At 46.3% G+C, this 25634-nt stretch overlaps 1 protein-coding gene across 1 annotated transcript in view; it reads right to left on the bottom strand.

The window, feature by feature from the left end:
- LOC311129463 (striated muscle preferentially expressed protein kinase-like) overlaps window positions 1–25634 on the bottom strand; it is a gene marked incomplete at both ends in the record, with an annotated part of 180847 nt that overhangs the window by 83911 nt on the left and 71302 nt on the right. The window contains 2 exon segments of the mRNA XM_084161756.1: window positions 581–669; window positions 2466–2632. Coding sequence (XP_084017882.1) covers window positions 581–669; window positions 2466–2632 — 256 coding nt within the window.

The following is a 25634-nucleotide window of genomic DNA, read 5'->3' as shown; positions in this document are numbered from 1 at the left end:
TACCGCTAAAGCATACAATGACATTCTAGACGATTCTGTGCTCCCAACTTTGTGGCAACAGTTTGGGGAAGGCCCTTTCCTGTTTCAACATGACAATGCCCCCGTGCACAAAGCGAGGTCCATAGAGAAATGGTTTTTCGAGATCGGTGTGGAAGAACTTGACTGTCCTGCACAGAGCGCTGACCACAACCCCATCGAACACTTTTGGGATGAATTGGAACGCCGACTGCAAGTCAGGCCTAATCGCCCAACATCAGTGCCCGACCTCACTAATGCTCTTGTGGCTGAATGGAAGCAAGTCCCCGCAGCAATGTTCCAACATCTAGTGGAAAGCCTTCCCAGAAGAGTGTAGGCTGTTATAGCAGCAAAGGGGGGACCAACTCCATATTGATGCCCATGATTTTGGAATGAGATGTTCGACGAGCAGGTGTCCTCATACTTTTGGTAATGTAGTGTATGCGGGACAATTATTTTCTTCTATATTGTATCAATATCTCATGAACGTTACAGCAGGCTTTATCAGTTAAGATTAAATACACAGAGCAATGAGTTGAGGATTTGATGGTCTAAGAAAACCTACCAATAAAGCATAGGTTTGGGCTGCCCATTTAGTCGGACAGACATGGTGACCTCTTGCCCCTCAATGACAACTTGATCATTCATAGTTACCTGTTAAAACGGAGGATGAGCCATTTTGAAATGGGAGTTGACAGCACATAGACTCATTTCCATGCTGTCACTTTTAAAATGAAAACTACACTATATGGAATATCGGTAACACTTTACTTGACACACAGTGTCATAATACATTATGACACGGTCATAACCATGTCATATTATGTCATAACAGCTGACATAACTTGTCATAACCTGTCATAATTTTTGTCATAACACTGTGATGACCCATCTATTTACACCTGTTGTGACATATATTCCGTCATGAGTGTCAAAACCCACATTTATTCAAATTAGTTTTTTCCCTGCCAAGAAGTTTCCTTCTGTTTGAAAGTTTGTTTCTTAAACGCTTTGTTGTTGTAATGAATTATTTACAGTCATGTTTTTTCCCCATTATATTTTAAATTACTTGAAGAAAATAAACTTTATGACACTGTCATGAAGCATTATGGCCGTGCTGTGTCACTTTACTTGGACTAAGAAAATACACTTTATGACACTGTCAAGAAGCATTATGACCATCATAATCATATAATCCAGATAGGCCTATCATGTACATGCCCTTATATCAGTCATCAGTCAAAACGAGGGTGTATTGTCCTGCTCCTGAAATCTGCTCCTGCATTCATCCCAGTCATCAGCAACAGAGCATTGGGGTAGGTGCATGTCTGACATCATCAATGTGTGCGCAATAACAATGATCATTTAATATGGTAAAGAAATACAATAAAATAAAATATATAACATGACGGCTATGGTGTAATGGAATGTTTTGACTTGTGTGGTAGGTTATGTGGGTTTTGACGCTCTTATGTAGATGTCATAACCAGCCTTAAAATAATGCAATATATGTCACAACAGGTCTAAATATGTCATGACAGTGTTATGACCACATTATAACAGGTTATGACAAGTTATGTCAGCTGTTATGACCCATGGGGCGGCGCACAATTGGCCCAGCGTCGTCCAGGGTAGGGGAGGGAATGGCCGGCAGGGATGTAGCTCAGTTGGTAGAGCATGGCGTTTGTAACGCCAGGGTTGTGGGTTCGATTCCCACGGGGGGCCAGTATGAAAAATATAAAAATTATGTACGCACTCACTAACTGTAAGTCGCTCTGGATAAGAGCGTCTGCTAAATGACTAAAATATAAATGTAAATGACCGTGTCATAACGTGTTATGACGCTGGGTGTCAAGTAAAGCATTACTGGAACATCCAATGCTTGCTGGATTAGGTGAATCACCATACAATATGAAGTGCTTTGAGATTAAGTTTAAAGCTTTTATAGATTTTACAGTGTATTGCAATAGCAATTTTTAAAAAAATTGTGAAAGAGATCTAGTTGCCAAATCCCAAACGGATCCCTTGCCTAAGTTGCAGTCTCCTGAGTGGCGCAGTGGTCTAAGGCACTGCATCGCAGTGCTAACTGTGCCACTAGAGATCCTGGTTCGAATCCAGGCTCTGTCGCAGCCGGCCGCGACCGGGAGATTCATGGGCGGCGCACAATTGGTCCAGGGTAGGGGAGGGAATGGCCGGCAGGGATGTAGCTCAGTTGATAGAGCATGGCGTTTGCAATGCCAGGGTTGTGGGTTCGATTCCCACGGGGGGCCAGTATTAAAAAAATATGTATTCACTAACTGTAAGTCGCTCTGGATAAGAGCGTCTGCTAAATGACTAAAATGTAAATGTAAGTTTACCACAACAAGTTTCTACAGTATAATGTAAAGTCAAGGAGAGCCAAGTGATACACCCGAGAGATCCTTTTGGGATCCAGTGTTACATAGTCTCACCTGGAAGGCAGGGGGCTCCTTGAATCGAGTGTCGACAATCTTCCTTGTCTCAGGCCCTCCAAAGTCCATGCTTTCCTCCAGTGGGCTGAGGTACTCTTCATCAGATGTGATAGGGCTGCTGATGTCCCTAGGAAAACCCAGGTTCCCCTGCGGCTCCTGCATGGGCTCTGTCAAATACACATTATATTAAGACGAAGAATAAAATAGAAAATGTACGTTATTTTCCATGTTGTGATCGCAGTATCTGGAGAAACCGCCTCCGAAGGTGAACAAGGCTTTATTATTTTGTGTCATTAATAAATGCGGAATCCAGTAAAAAAAAAAAAATCTATATATCTATGTGACTAGTTTCAGGAAACTAGGTGTATGTTGCACGTCACTACTTCACAGGAGAGCCATTTGAACGTAAAAGTGAGCCATTTGAACTGGAAAAATGTTGCTCTCCACTTTCTGGAGGACCGAGTTTTGAAATCAGTGGAATACCCAGTGGAATTAGAGCATGATAGCTAAGGAGATGGAGAAAATTCTGGCGTTTGATTGCAAATATGCAGAGGGAGTGGAAAAGAGAACACACAGAAGGCTATTGTATAAAACATCTGTCTCCGGATTACATTTTCAAACTAAGGGCAACCATGGTATCCGTGACAGAGAGGGATAAGCGTCCATCCATGTACAGTGAGGGTATTTGATCCCCTGCTGATTTTGTACGTTTTCCCACTGACAAAGAAATGATCAGTCTATAATTTTAATGGTAGGTTTATTTGAACAGTGAGAGACAGAATAACAATAAAAAAATCCAGAAAAAGGCATGTCAAAAATGTTATAAATTGATTTGCATTTTAATGAGGGAAATAAGTATTTGACACCCTCTCAATCAGAAAGATTTCTGGCTCCCAGGTGTCTTTTATACAGGTAATGAGCTGAGATTAGGAGCACACTCTTAAAGGGAGTGCTCCTAATCTCAGTTTGTTACCTGTATAAAAGACACCTGTCCAAAGAAGCAATCAATCAATCAGATTACAAACTCTTTTTTATTTATTTTATTTCACCTTTAATTAACCAGGTAAGCCAGTTGAGAACAAGTTCTCATTTACAACTGCGACCTGGCCAAGATAAAGCAAAGCAGTGCGATAAAAACAACAACACAGAGTTACATACAGTGGGGGAAAAAACTATTTTGTCAGCCACCAATTGTGCAAGTTCTCCCACTTAAAACGATGAGAGAGGCCTGTAATTTTCATCATAGGTACACGTCAACTATGACAGACAAATTGAGAAAAAAAAATCCAGAATATCACATTGTAGGATTTTTAATGAATTTATTTGCAAATTATGGTGGAAAATAAGTATTTGGTCAATAACAAAAGTTTCTCAATACTTTGTTATATACCCTTTGTTGGCAATGTCACAGGTCAAACGTTTTCTGTAAGTCTTCACAAGGTATTCACACACTGTTGCTGGTATTTTGGCCCATTCCTCCATGCAGATCTCCTCTAGAGCAGTGATGTTTTGGGGCTGTCGCTGGGCAACACGGACTTTCAACTCCCTCCAAAGATTTCCTATGGGGTTGAGATCTGGAGACTGGCTAGGCCACTCCAGGACCTTGAAATGCTTCTTACGAAGCCACTCCTTCGTTGCCCGGGCGGTGTGTTTGGGATCATTGTCATGCTGAAAGACCCAGCCACGTTTCATCTTCAATGCCCTTGCTGATTGAAGGAGGTTTTCACTCAAAATCTCACGATACATGGCCCCATTCATTCTTTCCTTTACACGAATCAGTCGTCCTGGTCCCTTTGCAGAAAAACAGCCTCAAAGCATGATGTTTCCACCCCCATGCCTCACAGTAGGTATGGTGTTCTTTGGATGCAACTCAGCATTCTTTGTCCTCCAAACACGACGAGTTGAGTTTTTACCAAAAAGTTATATTTTGGTTTCATCTGACCATGACATTCTCCCAATCCTCTTCTGGATCATCCAAATGCACTCTAGCAAACTTCAGACGGGCCTGGACATGTACTGGCTTAAGCAGGGGGACACGTCTGGCACTGCAGGATTTGAGTCCCTGGCGGCGTAGTGTGTTACTGATGGTAGGCTTTGTTACTTTGGTCCCAGCTCTCTGCAGGTCATTCACTAGGTCCCCCCGTGTGGTTCTGGGATTTTTGCTCACTGTTCTTGTGATCATTTTGACCCCACGGGGTGAGATCTTGCGTGGAGCCCCAGATCGAGGGAGATTATCAGTGGTCTTGTATGTCTTCCATTTCCTAATAATTGCTCCCACAGTTGATTTCTTCAAACCAAGCTGCTTACCTATTGCAGATTCAGACTTCCCAGCCTGGTGCAGGTCTACAATTGTGTTTCTGGTGTCCTTTGACAGCTCTTTGGTCTTGGCCATAGTGGAGTTTGGAGTGTGACTGTTTGAGGTTGTGGACAGGTGTCTTTTAAACTGATAACAAGTTCAAACAGGTGCCATTAATACAGGTAACGAGTGGAGGACAGAGGAGCCTCTTAAAGAAGAAGTTACAGGTCTGTGAGAGCCAGAAATCTTGCTTGTTGGTAGGTGACCAAATACTTATTTTCCACCATAATTTGCAAATAAATTCATTAAAAATCCTACAATGTGATTTTCTGGATTTTTTTTCTCAATTTGTCTGTCATAGTTGATGTGTACCTATGATGAAAATTACAGGCCTCTCTCATCTTTTTAAGTGGGAGAACTTGCACAATTGGTGGCTGACTAAATACTTTTTTTCCCCACTGTATGGGGTAAAAAAAACGAAGTCAAAAATACAACAGAAAATATATATACAGTGTGTGAATGTAGTGAGTTATGGAGGTAAGGCAATAAATAGGCCATAGTGCAAAATAAATACAATTTAGTATTAACACTGGAGTGATAGATGTGCAGAAGATGATGTGCAAATAGATATACTGGGGTGCAAATGAGCAAAATAAATAACAACGTAAATAACAATATGGGGATGAAGTAGTTGGGTGGGCTAATTACAGATGGGCTGTGTACAGGTGCAGTGATCGGTAAGCTGCTCTGACAACTGATGCTTAAAATTAGTGAGGGAGATAAGAGTCTCCAGCTTCAGAGATTTTTGCAGTTCGTTCCAGTCATTTGCAGCAGAGAACTGGAAGGAATGGCGGCCAAATGAGGTGTTGGCTTTGGGGATGACCAGTGAGATATACCTGTTGGAACGCCTACTACAGGTGGGTGTTGCTATGGTGACCAATGAGCTAAGATAAGGCGGGGATTTGCTTAGAAGTGATTGATAGATGACCTGGAGCCAGTGGGTTTGGCAACGAATATGTAGTGAGGGCCAGCCAACGAGAGCGTACAGGTCACAATGGTGGGTATTATATGGGGCTTTGGTGACAAAACGGATGGCACTGTGATAGACTACATCCAATTTGCTGAGTAGAGTGTTGGAAGCTATTTTGTAAATGACATCGCCGAAGTCAAGGATCGGTAGGAAATTGCGAAATAGGAAGCCGATTCTAGACTTAACTTTGGATTGGAGAGGCTTAATGTGAGTCTGGAAGGAGAGTTTACAGTCTAACCAGACACCTAGGTATTTGTAGTTGTCCACATATTCTAAGTCAGACCCGCCGAGAGTAGTGATTCTAGTCGGGCAGGCGGGTGCAAGCAGCGTTCGATTGAAGAGCATGCATTTACTTTTACTAGCGCTTAAGAGCAGTTGGAGGCCACGGAAGGAGTGTTGTATGGCATTGAAGCTCGTTTGGAGGTTTGTTAACACAGTGTCCAATGAAGGGCCAGATGTATACAAAATGGTGTCTGCGTAGAGGTGGATCTGAGAGTCACCAGCAGCAAGAGTGACATCATTGATATACACAGAGAATAGACTCGACCCGAGAATTGAACCCTGTGGCACCCCCATAGAGACTGCCAGAGTTCCAGACAACAGGCTCTTCGATTTGACACATTGAACTCTATCTGAGAAGTAGTTGCTAAACCAGGCGAGGTAGTCATTTGAGAAACCAAGGCTATTTAGTCTGCCAATAAGAATGCGGTGATTGACAGAGTCAAAAGCTTTGGCCAGGTCGATGAAGACGGCTGCACAGTACTGTCTTTTATCGATTGCGGTTATTATATCATTTAGGACCTTGAGCGTCGCTGAGGTGCACCCATGACCAGCTCGGAAACCAGATTGCATAGCGGAGAAGGTACGGTGGGATTCGAAATGGTCGGTGATCTGTTTGTTAACTTGGCTTTCAAATACTTTCGAAAGGCAGGGCAGGATGGATATAGGTCTGTAAAAGTTTGGATCTATAGTGTCACCCCCTTTGAAGAGGGGGATGACCGCGGCAGCTTTCCAATCTCTGGGGATCTCAGACGATACAAAAGAGAGGTTGAACAGGCTAGTAATCGGCGGCTAATTTTAGAAATAAAGCGTCCAGATTGTATGAAAAATGTATGCACTCACTAAACTGTAAGTCACTCTGGATAAGAGCGTCTGCTAAATTACTAAAATGTAAAATGTAAAAATGTAATTGTCTAGCCCAGCTGATTTGTAGGGGTCCAGATTTTGCAGCTCTTTCAGGACATCAGCTATCGGAATTTGGGTTAAGGAGAAGCGGGGGGGGGGGGGGGGGGGGCATGAGCCAGGCCCATATCCCGGCTATCTACCTCTCGGTCTACCGGACGGGAGTAGCCAGCTTACTAGCTACTTGCTATTAGCACCGTTAGCGGTTTTTCACCATTGTCCGTGGCCTGCACCACCTACCAGCCAGCTCTAGCCTGGACTATTATTCGGCCAGTCTGCACTGTCTGCATAGCGCGTTATCGACCCAGAACATATCCGTATTTCTGCCGGAATCACTGAATCACTGGACCTTTAACTCCGGATTCATCGCTACCAGCTAGCTGCAACAAAATGGACGTTGTGGTTTGGCTAATCATCCTGAGCTAGGCCCATCTCCCGGCTATCTACCTCTCTGTCAACCGGACGGGACCACCTAGTGTTGACACGGAGCCCCGCCGATCCTACACGACTGGTCTGCTGACGAAATCATCTGATGTGGTTACAACAGGCTTCCCGTTACGACGTCGACCACGAAGATTCCATCTGCTAGCCCCGGCCCGCTAGCACACGCTAGCCGTGGCCTCTTGCTCGCTAGTGCTTTAGCAGCCCCCGAACTACCTCCGAACTATCCTATTGCTGTTCACCGGACCTTATGATAACTCAGCTATACAGCTGATGCCTGCTGGACTGTTCCTTTTTACGGTACCACATCCTGTTTATGTTTAGCCTCAGCCCAAACTGTGTCGTCATTACCAGCTGTTGTCTTAGTTCTCTCAAATTACACCTGTGATTGCTTTATGCCTCTCTCCCATGTCAATATGGTTTGCTTATTGCTGTTTCGGTTATTTATAATTGTACTATTTCACTGTAGATCCCCCAGCCCAGCTAAACCTGCCTTAGATAGCTTCTTTGTCCCACCCCCCATACACGCGGAGACCGACTCAATCGGTGCCTCCAGTGATGCTATCTCTTTCATTGTTACCCAACGCTTAGGTTTACCTCCACTTTACTCATATCCTTCCATATCCTTGTCTGTACATAATGCCCTGAATCTTTTCTACAACGCCCAGAAATCTGCCCCCTTTATTCTATGTACCCAAAGCACTAGAAGACCAGTTCTTAAAGCCTTTAGCCGTATCCTTATTCTAGTCCTCCTCTGTTCCTCTGGTGATGTAGAGGCTAACCCAGGCCCTGCAGCCCTCAGTATCACTCCTACTCCCCAGGCGCTATCATTTGTTGACTTCTGTAACCGTAAAAGCCTTGGTTTCTTGCATGTTAATATCAGAAGTGTCCTTCCTAAGTTTGAGTTATTCACTGCATTAGCACACTCCGCCAAACCTGATGTTCTAGCAGTGTCTGAATCCTGGCTTAGGAAGGCCACCAAAAATTCTGAAATTTCCATCCCCAACTATAACATTTTCCATCTAGATAGAACTGCCAAAGGGGGTGGAGTTGCAATCTACTGTAGAGATAGCCTGCAGAGCTCTATCAAAACATACAGAACTAAGAACAAATATAGCCCCTGGTTCTCCTCAGACTTGACTGCCCTTGACCAGCACAAAAACATCCTGTGGCGTACTGCATTAGCATCAAATAGCCCCCGCGATATGCAACTTTTCAGGGAAGTTAGGAACCAATATACACAAGCAGTCAAGAAAGCAATGGCTAACTTTTTCAAACAGAAATTTGCATCCTGTAGCACTAACTCCAAAAAGTTTTGGGACACTGTAAAGTCCATGGAGAATAAGAGCACTTCCTCCCAGCTGCCCACTGCACTGAGGCTAGGAAACACTATCACCACCGATAAATCTACAATAATCGAGAATTTCAACAAGTATTTTGCTACGGCTGGCCATGCTTTCCACCTGGCTACCACTACCCCGGCCACCAACTCTGCACCCTCCGCTGCAACTTGCCCATGCCACCCCCGCTTCTCCTTCACACAAATTCAGACAGCTGATGTTCTGAAAGAGCTGCAAAATCCTACAAATCAGCTGGGCTAGACAATCTGGACCCTTTCTTTCTAAAACTAGCCGTCGAAATTGTCGCAACCCCTATTACTAGCCTGTTCAACCTCTCTTTCGTAACGTCTGAGATCCCCAGAGATTGGAAAGCTGCCGCGGTCATCCCCCTCTTTAAAGGGGGTGACACTCTAGATCCAAACTGTTACAGACCTATATCCATCCTGCCCTGCCTTTCGAAAGTATTTGAAAGTTAACAAACAGATCACAGACCATTTCGAAACCCACCGTACCTTCTCCGCTATGCAATCCGGTTTCCGAGCTGGTCATGGGTGAACTTCAGCCACGCTCAAGGTCCTAAACGATATTATAACCACGATCGATAATAGACAGTACTGTGCAGCCGTCTTCATCGACCTGGCCAAGGCTTTCGACTCTGTCAACCACCGCATTCTTATTGGCAGACTAAATAGCCTTGGTTTCTCAAATGACTTCCTCGCCTGGTTCACCAACTACTTCTCTGATAGAGTTCAATGTGTCAAATCGGAGGGCCTGTTGTCTGGACCTATGGCAGTCTCTATGGGGGTGCCACAGGGTTCAATTATTGGGCCGACTCTTTTCTCTGTGTATATCAATGATGTCGCTCTTGCTGCTGGTGACTCTCAGATCCACCTCTACGCAGACGACACCATACATCTGGCCCTTCATTGGACACTGTGTTAACAAACCTCCAAACGAGCTTCAATGCCATACAACACTCCTTCAGTAGCCTCCAACTGCTCTTAAACACTAGTAAAACTAAATGCATGCTCTTCAATCGAACGCTGCTGGCACCTGCCCACCCGACTAGAATCACTACTCTCGACGGGTCTGACCTAGAGTATGTGGACAACTACAAATACCTAGGTGTCTGGTTAGACTGTAAACTCTCCTTCCAGACTCACATTAAGAATCTCCGATCCAAAGTTAAATCTAGAATCGGCTTCCTATTTCGCAAACAAAGCCTCCTTCACTCATGCTGCTAAACATGCCCTCGTAAAACTGACTATCCTACCGATCCTTGACTTCGGCGATGTAATTTACAAAATAGCCTCCAACACTCTACTCAGCAGATTGGATGTAGTCTATCACAGTGCCATCTGTTTTGTCTCCAAAGCCCCATACACTACCCACCACTGTGACCTGTACGCTCTTGTTGGCTGGTCCTCACTACATGTTCGTCGTCAAACCCACTGGCTCCAGGCCATCTATAAATCACTGCTAGGCAAATCCCCGCCTTATCTTAGCTCATTGGTCACCATAGCAGCACCCACCCGTAGTCTGCGCTCCAGCAGGTATATCTCACTGGTCATCCCCAAAGCCAACACCTCCTTTGGCCGCCATTCCTTCCAGTTCTCTGCTGCCAATGACTGGAACGAATTGCAAAAATCTCTGAAGCTGGAGACTCTTATCTCCCTCACTAACTTTAAGCATCAGTTGTCAGAGCACCTTACCGATCACTGCACCTGTACACAGCCCATCTGAAATTAGCCCACCCAACTACCTCATCCCTATATTGTTATTTATTTTGCTCTTTTGCACCCCAGTATCTCTATTTGCACATAATCTCTTGCACATCTAGCATTCCAGTGTTAATACTAATTGTAATTATTTTGCACTATAGCCTATTTATTGCCTTACCTCCATAACTTGCTACATTTGTACACACTGTATATATATTTTCTGTTGTATTTTTTGACTTTATGTTTTTTTTACCCCATATGTAACTCTGTGATGTTGTTTTTATCGCACTGCTTTGCTTTATCTTGGCCAGGTCGCAGTTGTAAATGAGAACTTGTTCAGCGGAGGGTTGCAGCGGAGGGTGCAGAGCTGGTTTCCGGGGTAGGGGTAGCCAGGTGGAAAGCATGGCCGGCCGTAGCAAAAATATTATTGAAATTCTCGATTATCGTAGATTTATCGGTGGTGACAATGTTTCCTAGCCTCAGTGCAGTGGGTAGCTGGGAGGAGGTGCTCTTATTCTCCATGGACTTTACAGTGTCCCAAAACTCTGCCAGAGCGTGTAAGATAACTAGTCCTACCAGTAAGTGCGGTCTAAGCGATTCCCTTATGATATCATGTTACCTCCCTACATTTCTATTATGGATCCCCTACTCTTCCTGGGGTCCAGCAAAATGAAGGCAGTAATACAATTTTTAAAACATTACAATACATTCACAACAGATTTCACAACACATTAAGTGTGTACCGTCAGGCCACTACTCTACTACCACATATGTACAAACACAAAATCCATGTACGTGTGTATAGAATGTTATCGTGTGTTTGTATGCATGTGTCTGTGCCTATGTTTGTGTTGCTTCACAGTCCCCTCTGTTCCATAAGGTGTATTTTTATCTGTTTTTTTAAATCTAATTTTACTGCTTGCATGAGTTACTTATTGTGGAATAGAGTTCCATGTTGTCATGGCTATATGTACAGTTGAAGTCTGAAGTTTACATACACCTTAGCCAAATACATTTGAACTCAGTTTTTCACAATTCCTGACATTTATTCCTAGTAAAAATTCCCTGTCTTAGGTCAGTTAGGATCACCACTGTCACGATCGTCGGGAAGAGAGGACCAATGCGCAGCGTGGAATGTGAACATACTTTATTATTAATTCACCACACGAACAAAACAACAAACGATACGAAACGTGAAGTCCTTGGTTACAACACAAACCATACGGAACAAGATCCCACAAACACTGTGGAAACACAGGCTACCTAAATGTGGTTCCCAATCAGAGACAACAAGCAACAGCTGATTCACGTTGCCTCTGATTGAGAACCACACCGGCCAACATAGAACCAAACGTACTAGAAATTCACCCTAGCACACAAAACACATAGAAACCACACACCCTGGCTCAACATAACAGAGTCTCAGAGCCAGGGCGTGACAGTACCCCCCCCCCCCCCCCAAAGGCGCGGACTGCGACCGCGCCAAACATAAACCGAACAGGAGAGGGCCGGGTGGGCATTCCTCCTCGGAGGCGGTTCCGACTCCGGGCTTGACCCCCACCCTCCAACCAACCCCCCAAAGCGCCCCTGGTCCGGTCTGGCCCTGCTGGCCGGAGCTGGACTGAACACTGGTGGAGCGGATTGCTCTAGCTCCGGAGTGGTGCAGCTGACCGGTGCCGGACCAGGCACCGGTGGAACAGGCACGGGCTGTGCCGGACTGACGACACGCACCACAGGCCTGGTGCGGGGAGCAGGGACGGGCCGGACCGGGCTGACGACGCGCACCACAGGCTTGGTGCGGGGAGCAGGGACGGGCCGAACCGGGCTGACAACGCGCACCATTGGCTTGGTGCGGGGAGCAGGGACGGGCCGAACCGGGCTGACGAAGCGCACCACTGGCTTGGTGCGGGGAGCAGGAACAGGCCGGACCAGGCTGACGACGCGCACCATTGGCTTGGTGCGGGGAGCAGGGACAGGCCGAACCGGGCTGACGAAGCGCACCACTGGCTTGGTGCGGGGAGCAGGAACAGGCCGGACCGGGCTGACGACGCGCACCATTGGCTTGGTGCGGGGAGCAGGGGAGCAGGGGCGGGCCGAACCGGGCTGACGAAGCGCACCACTGGCTTGGTGCGGGGAGCAGGAACAGGCCGGACCGGGCTGACGACGCGCACCACAGGCTTGGTGCGAGGGGCAGGAACATGCCGGACCGGGCTGGCGACGCGCACCACACGCTCGGTGCGAGGGACAGGAACAAGCCGGACCGTACTGGGGACACACACCACTGGCCCTACCCGGGGATCAGGAACGGGCCGGACCGGACTGGCAACACACCCCAGTACCTCTCGCCGTGCCTCTACATTCTCCTTCCCCCTGGTGACCAGTGACTCCCGTAACCTGGCGGCCTCCTTTGCCAACCCGCTGAACCACTCTATCCCGGCCTCCTGCTGCCCCGTCGTCCACGGCGTGAGCCCCCCCCTAAAAATGTTCTGGGCATCTCTCCTCCCCGTGGGCCAGGCCTCCATGGCTCTCGCCAGACTCTCGCTCCTCTGCTCCCAAGTCCAGCCTCTCTCCTCCTCCCGCGGCTTGACCCAGTCGAGGTTGATGTCCTTTAGAGCCCTCTCTGGCGTTGGCTCCTGGACACGCTGCTTGGTCCAGTTATGGTGGGATCTTCTGTCACGATCGTCGGGAAGAGAGGACCAATGCGCAGCGTGGAATGTGAACATACTTTATTATTAATTCACCACACGAACAAAACAACAAACGATACGAAACGTGAAGTCCTTGGTTACAACACAAACCATACGGAACAAGATCCCACAAACACTGTGGAAACACAGGCTACCTAAATGTGGTTCCCAATCAGAGACAACAAGCAACAGCTGATTCACGTTGCCTCTGATTGAGAACCACACCGGCCAACATAGAACCAAACGAACTAGAAAATCACCCTAGCACACAAAACACATAGAAACCACACACCCTGGCTCAACATAACAGAGTCCCAGAGCCAGGGCGTGACAACCACTTTATTTTAAGAATGTGAAATGTCAGAATAATAGTAGAGAGAATGATTTATTTCAGCTTTTACTTCTTTCATCACATTCCCAGTGGGTCAGAAGTTTACATACACTCAATTAGTATTTGGTAGCATTCCCTTTAAATTGTTTAACTTGTGTCAAACATTTTGAGGAGCCTTCCACAAGCTTCCCACAATAAGTTGGGTGAATTTTGGCCCATTCCTCCTGACAGAGCTGGTGTAACTGAATCAGGTTTGTAGGCCTCCTTGCTCGCACATGTTTTTTCAGTTCTGCCCACACATTTTCTATACGATTGAGGTCAGGGCTTGTGATGGCACTCCAATACCTTGACTTTGTTGTCCTTAAGCCATTTTGCCACAACTTTAGAAGTATGCTTGGGGTCATTGTTCATTTGGAAGACCCATTTGCGACCAAGCTTTAACTTCCTGACTGATGTCTTGAGATGTTGCTTCAATATATCCACATAATTTTCCTTCCTCATGATGCCATCTATTTTGTGAAGCGCACCAGTCCCTCCTGCAGCAAAGCACCCCCACAGCATGATGCTGCCACCCCCGTGCTTCACGGTTGGGATGGTGTTCTTCGGCTTGCAAGCGTTCCCCTTTTTCCTCCAAACATAACAATGGTAATTATGGCCAAACAGTTATATTTTTGTTTCATCAGACCAGATGAACATTTCTCCAAAAAGTACGATCTTTGTCCCCATGTGCAGTTGCAAACTGTAGTCTTGCTTTTTTATGGCGGTTTTGGAGCAGTGGCTTCTTCCTTGCTGAGCGGCCTTTCAGGTTATGTCGATATAGGACTTGTTTTACTGTGGATATAGATACTTTTGTACCTGTTTCCTCCAGAATCTTCACAAGGTCCTTTGCTGTTGTTCTGGGATTGATTTGCATTTTTCGCACCAAAGTACATTCATCTCTGGGAGACAGAACGCGTCTCCTTACTGAGCGGTATGATGGCTGCGTGGTCCCATGGTGTTTATACTTGCGTACTATTGTTTGTACAGATGAACGTCGTACCTTCAGGCATTTGGAAATTGCTCCCAAGGATGAACCAGACTAGGTCTACAATTATTTTTCTGAGGTCTTGGCTGATTTCTTTTGAATTTCCCATGATGTCAAGCAAAGAGGCACTGAGTTTGAAGGTAGGCCTTGAAATACATCCACAGGTACACCTCCAATTGACTCAAATTATGTAAATTAGCCTATCAGAAGCTTCTAAAGCCATGACATCATTTTCTGGAATTTTCCAAGCTGTTTAAAGGCACAGTCAACTTAGTGTATGGAAACTTCTGACCCACTGGAATTGTGATACAGTGAATTATAAGTTAAATAATCTGTCTGTAAACTATTTTTTGAAAAATTACTTGTGTCATGCACAAAGTAGATGTCCTAACCGACTTGCCAAAACGATAGTTTGTTAACAAGAAATGTGTGGAGTTGTTGAAAAACAAGTTTTAATGACTCCGACCTAAGTGTATGTAAACTTCCGACTTCAACTGTAGTACTGTGCACTTCTCATAGTATTTTTCTGGACGTGGGTACTGTGAAGAGACCTCTGGTGGCATGTCTTGTGTGGTATGCATGGGTGTCTGACCTGTGTGCCAGTAGTTCAAACAGACAGCCCGGTGCATTCAACATGTCAATACCTCTCACAAATACAAGTAGTGATGAAGTCAGTCTCTCCTCCACTTTGAGCCAGGAGAGATTGACATGCATATTATTAATGTTAGCTCTCTGTGTACATCTAAGGGCCAGCCGTGCTGCCCTGTTCTTAGCCAATTGCAATTTTCCCAAGTCCCTCTTTGTGGCACCTGACCACACGACTGAACAGTAGTCCAGGTGTGACAAAACTAGGGCCTGTCGGACCTGCCTTGTTGATAGTGCTGTTAAGAAGGCAGAGCAGCGCTTTATTATGGACATACTTCTCCCCATTTTAGCTACTGTTGTATTAATATGTTTTGACCATGACAGTTTACTATCCAGGGTTAATCCAAGCAGTTTAGTCACCTCAACTTGCTAAATTTCCACATTATTCATTACAAGATTTAGTTGAGGTTTAGGGTTCAGTGACTGATTTGTCCCAAATACAATACTTTTAGTTTTTGAAATATTTAGGACAAACTTATTCCTTGCCACCCATTCTGAAACTAACTGCAGCTCTTTGTTAAGTGTTGCAGTCATTTCAGTCTGTAGGAGCTGACGTGTATAGTGTTGAGTCATCCGCATATATAGACACACTGGCTTTACTCAAAGCCAGTGGCATGTCGTTAGTAAAGATTGAAAAATGTAAAGGGCCTAGACAGCTGCCCTGGGGAATCCAAGTTGTCAGATCCTGGTGGCTTGTCATTGTTGATAGGCAACAATAATTGTTTCACATAATCCACACTCACTTTACGGAATTCAAAATTACAATGCTTGTCTTAATTTGGTCAGATATATTTGGATGTGGAGTGTCAGAGTTTGTTGCTGGCATGTCATGCCTAAATTTGCTAATCTTGCCATTGAAAAATGATTTAAGTAGTTGGCAATATCAGTGGGTTTTGTGATGAATGAGCCATCTGATTCAATGAATGATGGAGTGGATTTGGTATTTTTGCCCAAAATTTCATTTAATGTGCTCCAAAGCTGTTTACTATCATATTTATATTTGTTTTATAGTGTAGTTTCTTCTTCTTTTTATTCAGTTTAGTTACATTATTTCTTAATTTGCAGTACCTTTGCCAATTGGTTGTGCAGCCAGAATTATATGCAATTTATTTTGCCTCATCCATGTCAACCATACCATTTTTCAATTCCTCATCAATCCATGGGGATTTAACAGTTTTTACAGTCATTTTCTTAATGGGTGCATGCTTATTAGTAACTGGGATAAGCAATTTCATGTCAAGTGCAGCGTCTGGTTGCTTCTCATTACACACCACGGACCAACAAATATTATTTACATCAACAACATAGGAATCACTACAAAACTTATTGTATGACCTCTTATACATTATATTAGACCCAGCCTTTGGAACTTTGGTTTTCCTAGATATGGCTACTATATTGTGATCACTACATCCAATGGATTTGGATACTGCTTTCAAGCAAATTTCTGCAGCATTAGTAAAGATGTGATCAATACATGTGATGATTTCATTCCTGTGCTGTTTGTAACTACCCTGGTAGGTTGACTGATAACATGAACCAGGATGCAGGCAATAGTTACAGTTTGAAGCATTCTCTTGAGTGGGCAGCCTGATGAAAGCCAGCCAATATTTAAATCACCCAGAAAATATACCTCTCTGTTGGCATCACATGTTATCCAGATACTGACTGTTAGCACTTGGTGGTCTATAGCAGCTGCCCACCAGAATGGGCTTTAGGTGAGGCAGATGAACCTGTAGCCATATTACTTCAACAGTATTTAACATGAGATTCTCTCTAAGCTTTACAGGAATGTGGTTCTGAATATAAATGGCCACACCTCCACTTTTGGCATTTCTGTCTTTTCTGTAGATCTTGTAACCATGTATTGCTACCACTGTATCATCAAAGGTATTATTTAAGTGAGTTTCAGATATAGTCAGAATATGAATGCCATCTGTTACTAGCAAATTATTGATTTCATGAACCTTGTTTCTTAAGCTACATATGTTAACGTGGGCTATTTGTAACACTTTTCTGGGATGCTTGATTGTTTTTATTGCTTTACTGGGAAACTTAGCAGAGGTAGACATGTTTAGGTTATTTATGTTAGTGCAGAGTGAGCTGCCCACAGTGGACTTCCTGCTAGGGCACACTGCCTCAGTGCTAACAGTGTAACTCTGGCTGATAGGCACATGATTACTGCTAACACTAGCTGTAGGATCAGCAGAGGCATTCAGGGCAGTAAGAGGGACATATATTAGGTTACTTACATTGTGTCTTCCAGCCCCCCTGGGATAATGTACATTTGCTGAATCATTATGACAACTCGGCGACACAATGGTAATGATTAAATGAGCTGGGCTTGGGTCATTGATAAATCATTGTCTCAACGCAGCCTTATAATGCTGTCAAAGGATCCAGGAACCCAAATGTTGTGGGTGGATCCCATCCTCCTTATAATACAAGCTTTGTTTCCAGAAGGTATCAAAATTGTCAATAAATGTTACACCCACAGAGCTGCAATAGTCTCGTAGAGGGCCAGATAATATGGGGCGTTTGTTGGTGTCAAGGAGTGACCCAATCAGTTCTTTAAAATCCATCTTCAGCTGTTCTGAGCTGCCCTTCATAATGTCATTGAATCCCACATGAACTTTGATAGACTCAATTTCCTGATGCTGGTTTAAAATGTTTGGGAGCAGCTTATTGATGTCATGTAATCGTGCTCCTGGATAGCACAACGTTTTTGCTCCAGGGACAGTGACATTTCTCACCATTGAACTGCCCAATACAACTGCTGGAGAAGGGAATTGAGAAATCCGCCCATTCCCACCCCTCACACAATTCGTTAAACCTTTCACGGGCCCACGAGAAGCAGGATAGCGTACGTCCGCTGCTCCCGGCAATAGGTCCAGACCTCCCACAGCAGGCAGTGCCCTGTCAGATCCAGAGAGAGTCAGCGTAGTTGGAGTTAGCACCTCCGTTGCAGACAAAGGCAGTCCCAGCGATGAAGGCGCAGGTAGATCAGGCACCAGTGCATCGAAGCTATTCCTTATGTCAATCTGCTCAGAACCTCTCGCATCACTCCCATCCGCTTAGCAGCATGCCGCTGCCTTCGGTTTCCACGACTTGTGACATGGGACCAGCGCTGGTGTATTGCAATCTCGGTATATTCCTGAAGATGGCAGTATTGAGTCATGAACTGAGGGCCTACTTATTTTCTTTCTCCAATCAAATAAAAAAATTGCACAAATATATTTTCTTCTGATTTTTTTTTATCATCCACAGATGGGGGCAGCTTCATCTCAATGTATTTTTAAAATTTTAGGGTTTTCAAATATATTCCATTCTCATTTATCTTGTTTATATTATATCTATATTCCCACTAATATTCCTTCATGTAATTAAGCTTTTACATGTTCATTTTTTGGTCTTCATAATAATAATATATCATTTGTAGAGCACATTTCCCACGCTCAATGCACATGTGAAGCTTATTGGTGCCACACCATTTTTGTTTTATCTGCTCAAATTATGCTGTGCTGTCACGGTTTCGGCCGAGGCTGCTCCTCCTCCTGGTTCGGGCAGGCTTCGGCGGTCGTCGTCCCCGGAGTACTAGCTGCCACCGATCTATGTTTCATGTTTGTTTGGTTTTGTCTTGATGTTGTACACCTGTGTCTTGTTAGTCCTCGTTAGTGTCCTATTTAGTTCTCGTTGTGTGTGTTTGTCTTCGTGTGTGATTGCTCTTCTGTTTCGTGTTGGAGCTACGTACTTCCCTCCAGTGTTTTGGAGAGGTTTTTCGCACAAGTTAGTGCGCCGTTTGTTTGACGCCTGTGTGCGCCGTTATTTCGCCTTCGGGCTTATTGTGCTTATTTTCTACGTGAATATTGCACTAAAGTCTTTTGGACTGAGCTTCTGCGTCCTGCGCTTGATTCATGCACCACACCCACCTTCAGCACCCCTTGACAGAATCACACACCAAAATGGAATCAGCAGGATCTGCAGTTACGCCTGAGTCGCTCGAGGAGCATGTTCGCGGCCAAGATGACCAGATACGACAACTGGGGACCGCTCTACAGGACGTCATCAACACCCTGCACCGATGGGAGGCCAGCGGGGTACCCACACCTCCACCTACCCTGCCAACCCCATCGGCCGGTCCACCAGTCCCAGGTCCGGAACCCAGGGGGATTCGGCTCTCGCTCCCGAGGGCGTATGACGGAACAGCTGCCAGGTGTCAGGGGTTCCTCCTGCAGGTGGAGCTCTACCTGGCCACTGTACACCCGGTGCCCTCGGGACACGAGAGCGTTTCCGCCCTCATCTCCTGTCTCACGGGCAAGGCGTTGGAGTGGGCTAACACCGAGTGGAGGAAGATGGACGCCAACACCATCTCCTACGCCGAGGGAGCGTCTAGTCCACCTGAGACAGGGGAGGAGGAGCGCACAGGCGTTTGCTCTAGAGTTCCGGACTCTAGCGGCGGACGCAGGGTGGAATGAACGGGCCCTCATCGACCATTTTCGATGTAGCCTACGGGAGGACGTTCAACGTGAGTTGGCCTGCAGGGATACCCATCTCACCTTCGACCAGTTGGTCGATATGTCCATCCGTCTGGACACCCTGCTGGCCACCCGTGGACGTCCCGAGGGGGGTCCGTCCATTCCGCCCTCCGGCACCTCCGAGCCGAGCCCTATGGAGCTCGGGGGTGCCGGCGCTAGAGAAAGGAGGAGGAGGAGCCCGAGGGGGCCTGTCTCCTGCACCAAGTGCGGTCGTGGAGGGCACACTGCGGCCAGGTGCTGGGGAGGGTTCTCCGGGGGAGAAGACAACAGGCCACGCACTGGGGGGGCCTCCCAGGTGAGTAGACGTCCCACTTACCCAGAGCTTTCTGTTGCGCACTTTTGTATACCTGTTTGTTTTCCACAGGTTGCACCTCATTCCCAGCATAAGGCGCTAGTAGATTCAGGCGCAGCTGGGAATTTTGTTGATCGGAAGTTTTGTTTAGATTTAGGGATCCCTCTCCTACCTGTTGACAAACCCTTTCCCGTTCATGCCTTAGATAGCCGCCCGTTGGGGTCGGGGTTGATTAGGGAGATCACAGCACCACTTAGGATGTGTGCGCAGAGGGGTCATGAAGAGACTATACAGCTGTATCTGATCAACTCTCCTGCGTACCCAGTGGTGCTGGGAATTCCCTGGTTAAGCACCCATAACCCTGCTATTTCGTGGCAACAGAGGGCTCTCGATGGGTGGTCTGCTCAGTGCGAGGGGCGATGTCTGGGTGTTTCCGTGGGGGCGACTTCGGTGGAAAGTCCAAACCAAGTGCCCGCACTGCACATTCCGCCTGAATATGGGGATTTAGCTCTCGTGTTTAGTAAAACTAGGGCGACGCAGTTGCCTCCTCATAGACAGGGGGATTGTGCGATTGATCTCCAGGCAGGAGCAGCGCTCCCACGGAGCCACGTGTATCCTTTGTCTCAAGAGGAGAGAAAAGCTATGGAGACTTACATAGCCGAATCTTTGAGACAGGGATACATTCGGCCCTCCACTTCTCCTGCCTCCTCGAGTTTCTTTTTTGTGAAGAAGAAAGATGGAGGGTTGCGCCCGTGCATTGATTACCGTGGTCTCAATCAGATTACTGTGAAATACAGTTATCCACTCCCTCTGATTGCGACCATGACAGAGTCATTGCATGGAGCGCGGTTTTTCACAAAATTGGATCTCAGGAGCGCGTATAACTTGGTGCGCATTAGGGAGGGCGACGAATGGAAGACAGCGTTTAGTACCACGTCAGGTCATTTCGAATATCTCGTCATGCCATATGGGTTGATGAATGCTCCATCAGTCTTCCAATCCTTCGTAGATGACATTTTCCGGGATATGCAGGGACAAGGGGTGGTCGTGTACATTGATGACATTCTGGTGTACTCGTCTACCCGAGCCGAGCATATAACCCTGGTGCGTCGTGTATTGAGGAGGCTGTTGGAGCACGACCTATATGTCAAGGCAGAGAAATGTCTGTTTTTCCAGGAGTCGGTCTCCTTTTTGGGTTATCGGTTGTCCGCGTCAGGGGTGAGAATGGAGGTGGATCGTGTGTCCGCTGTGCGTAATTGGCAAACTCCAACCACTGTAAAAGAGGTGCAGCAGTTCTTGGGCTTTGCGAATTACTACCGGAGGTTTATCTGGGGTTTTGGACAGGTGGCAGCTCCCATCACGTCCCTTCTGAAAGGGGGTCCGGTGCGCCTGCAGTGGTCAGCTGATGCGGACAGGGCCTTTAGGAGACTGAAGGACCTGTTTACGTCGGCTCCGGTGCTGGCGCATCCGGATCCCGCATTACCCTTTCAGGTTGAGGTAGACGCGTCTGAGGCTGGTATAGGGGCCGTTCTCTCTCAACGGTCCGGCACGCCACCTAAACTCCGCCCCTGTGCTTTTTACTCAAAAAAGCTCAGCCCGGCGGAGCGTAACTATGACGTTGGGGACAGGGAGTTGTTAGCTGTAGTTCAAGCCCTTAAGGTGTGGAGGCATTGGCTTGAGGGGGCTCAACACCCTTTCCTCATTTTGACTGACCATCGGAACCTGGAGTACATCCGGGCAGCGAGGAGACTGAACCCTCGCCAGGCTCGATGGAGTATGTTTCTCACCAGGTTCGTATTTAAAATCACGTACATCCCTGGGTCCCAGAATGGTAAGGCAGATGCGCTGTCCCGGCGGTATGACACGGAGGAGAGGTCCGTTGAGCCTACTCCCATACTACCGGAGTCTTGCCTTGTGGCACCGGTGGTGTGGGAGGTCGATGCCGAAATCGAGCGAGCGTTGCGTACCGACCCCAGCCCTCCACAGTGTCCTGAGTGTCGGAAGTACGTTCCGCTCGAGATTCGGGATCGACTCATTTACTGGGCTCACACGTCACCCTCCTCTGGACATCCGGGTATTGGCCGGACAGTGCATTGCCTTAGCACTAAATACTGGTGGCCCACTTTGGCTAGGGATGTGAGGGTTTATGTCTCCTCCTGCTCGGTGTGCGCCCAGTGTAAGGCGCCCCGACATCTGCCCAGGGGTAAGTTACAACCCCTGCCCGTTCCACAACGACCATGGTCCCACCTCTCGGTGGATTTTGTGACAGACCTTCCCCTCTCTCAGGGGAATACCACCATCCTGGTCGTTGTGGACCGGTTCTCTAAGGCCTGTCGTCTACTCCCTATGTCGGGTCTTCCTACTGCCCTACAGACCGCTGAGGCCCTATTTACCCACGTCTTCCGGCATTACGGGGTACCCGAGGATATAGTGTCTGATCGAGGCCCCCAGTTTACCTCCCGTGTTTGGAGAGCGTTCATGGAGCGTTTGGGGGTCTCGGTTAGCCTTACCTCAGGGTACCACCCGGAGAGTAACGGGCAGGTAGAACTTGTCAACCAGGATGTGGGTAGGTTTCTGAGGTCGTATTGCCAGGGCCGGCCGGAGGAGTGGGCACGGTACATTCCCTGGGCCGAGATGGCCCAGAACTCTCTCCGCCACTCCTCTACCAACCTAACCCCCTTCCAATGTGTGTTAGGTTACCAGCCGGTTCTGGCACCTTGGCAGCAGAGCCAGATCGAGGCCCCTGCGGTGGATGATTGGATGAGGCGCTCAGAAGAGACGTGGAACGCTGCCCACGTCCACCTGCAGCGGGCCGTCCTTCGTCACAAGGCGAGCGCCGATCTCCACCGCAGTGAGGGGCCGGTGTACGCACCCGGAGATCGAGTCTGGCTCTCTACCAGAAACCTACCCCTCCGCCTGCCCTGCCGGAAGCTGGGTCGGCGGTTTGTGGGGCCCTTTAAAGTCCTGAGAAGATTGAACGAGGTGTGTTATAGGTTACATCTACCTGTTGAGTATAAGAATATTAACCCCTCGTTCCATGTGTCTCTTCTCAGGCCGGTGGTAGCTGGTCCACTCCAGGACAATGAGAGAGGGGAGACTCCTCCGCCCCCACTGGACATCGAGGGGGCTCCGGCGTACACCGTTCGGTCCATCTTGGACTCAAGACGCCGGATGGGGGGTCTCCAGTATCTCGTGGAGTGGGAGGGGTACGGCCCGGAGGAGCGGTGCTGGGTGCCGCGGAGGGACATCCTAGACCCATCTCTCCTATCGGAGTTCCACCGGGACCATCCCGCGCGCCCTGCTCCGCGTCCTCCTGGTCGTCCCCGAGGCCGGGGTCGGCGCACGGCTGGAGCCGCACATCAAGGGGGGGGTACTGTCACGGTTTCGGCCGAGGCTGCTCCTCCTCCTGGTTCGGGCAGGCTTCGGCGGTCGTCGTCCCCGGAGTACTAGCTGCCACCGATCTATGTTTCATGTTTGTTTGGTTTTGTCTTGATGTTGTACACCTGTGTCTTGTTAGTCCTCGTTAGTGTCCTATTTAGTTCTCGTTGTGTGTGTTTGTCTTCGTGTGTGATTGCTCTTCTGTTTCGTGTTGGAGCTACGTACTTCCCTCCAGTGTTTTGGAGAGGTTTTTCGCACATGTTAGTGCGCCGTTTGTTTGACGCCTGTGTGCGCCGTTATTTAGCCTTCGGGCTTATTGTGCTTATTTTCTACGTGAATATTGCACTAAAGTCTTTTGGACTGAGCTTCTGCGTCCTGCGCTTGATTCATGCACCACACCCACCTTCAGCACCCCTTGACATGTGCTCCTCGCTCCACACTTGCCCTCTTACATGCTCTGGCATTCAAAAGCAGCAGTGCTTTAGGTTATCAAAGAACTGTCAATGAATAATCAAATCAATGGATAGAATCAGTGAATGAATGGCTGCAGGAACCATTACATGGTCTGACAATCTGCATAAGAAATGAGGCCTAATTAGACAAAATAACAATGACATTTTTTTTACTAAGTCATTCAAACAAGAAAGTCTTTCAAATGAGATAATTCCAAGGATCTACGTTATTTTATTTTTTCTTGGGCATCCATATAACTTCCATGAATAAGCATTAATAAACAATTTATGAACTATTCATTGATATATATTTAATTAATTGTAAACAATAATGTATAAGCATGACAAACATTTCAATTCTTAAGTATTAATAATCTCTTATTTATTAAAGTCATTATACCGAATATTCAATTTGCCCACCTTGGAATTCTGTTATTGGGTGTTTTATGAGACCATAGGGGACTTACAAAATCATGTATGTCTGAATGGGGACCATGTACAAAGTTAGTAAAAACAACAAATTATGTACTATAATGTGTGCTTGTTAGCATAATCATGAGTGTTTTACTGTTAACTTCAGGTGTTAACCTTTTCCTCCCTCCCTCTCTTTTTTCTCCCTCAAATACAAGTATTCATATTCTCATTCATTTGTACTCTGTAAATAATATGACCATCTTGAAGGCTCGGGGAGCAAATGGTCTAAGTTTCTCATTTGAGTAATATAAGTTCTAGATGCAATAATTAACTGATGGGTTTTATGGTTGAATATATACATAAATTATCCTATGCTTAAAAAACAAGGTCATGATGTAATTTACCTTAGACAAGATGCATGATATCTGAACAACAGTGGATTTATATGGCAAGGAAACCAGTGTGCCTCAACAATGTATTGGTTCAATTTAGCCTCCTAGTTGCTATGGTAACTATAACTGAGTTGGCTCAGCTGGAATATATTGCTTGCACACATTTTGTAGAGAGAGAGAGAGAGAGAGAGAGAGATTATGAAAGATGGAGTGGGTGAGGAGAAATGAGGAAATAACTTTATGAAGAAGGAAATAACAAAGTACATCCTTTTGGTCTTATTGGAAAATCCTCCACATTAATCATTCTCTACATGACATCAGAAAATGAATGTTTATCTAGGTCCCTATTTATGGGAATCACTTGAGGGAAGTTATGCGGAAGTATGCTATTTTGTGAAAGACTTATCAGACTTTTTCTCCACTGATATTAATTTCCTTGTACTCATCAAATTTGAAGGCTTAGATGGGCAAATTGAAATGACACTTTCTCTGGCAGTGCAAATAGAAATGACACACACATAGGGCAATGGAGTGACTCAAATTTCCACAACATCCTTTAATTAATCTCTCTGAAATAACCAAAGGATTTACACTCTTAGAAAAAAGGTTTCAAAAGGGTTCTTCAGCTGTCCAAATAGAACCCTTTTGGGTTCCATGTAGAACCCTCTGTGGAAAGGGTTCTACATGAAACCCAAAAGGGTTCTGCCTGAAACACAAAAGGGTTTCTCAAAAGGTTCTCCTATGGGGACAGCCAAATGATTTTAGTTTAGAGATAGAACATATTTTTCTAAGAGTGTAGAATGGTATGCCAATACTGATGCAGCCATCGAAGTACAGACCTCTGTTAGCAAAGGTTAACTAAAGTCAGGTGCCATTCCCAAAGGCTAAAGGTCAGGCTACAATCTCTCAGGTTCAAGGGAAGGGCCAGGATAATCAAAAGGTCTCTCTAACCTCTAGTAACACTTCTTGGTATTATTAAATCAACTTCAAGTAAAGTGTGATTTTTGAA

This window comes from Coregonus lavaretus (assembly GCF_964263955.1).
Source record: "Coregonus lavaretus genome assembly, chromosome: 5".
In the NCBI taxonomy this organism is placed as follows: domain Eukaryota; kingdom Metazoa; phylum Chordata; class Actinopteri; order Salmoniformes; family Salmonidae; genus Coregonus; species Coregonus lavaretus.
This window is presented reverse-complemented; position numbering and strand designations above follow the sequence as displayed.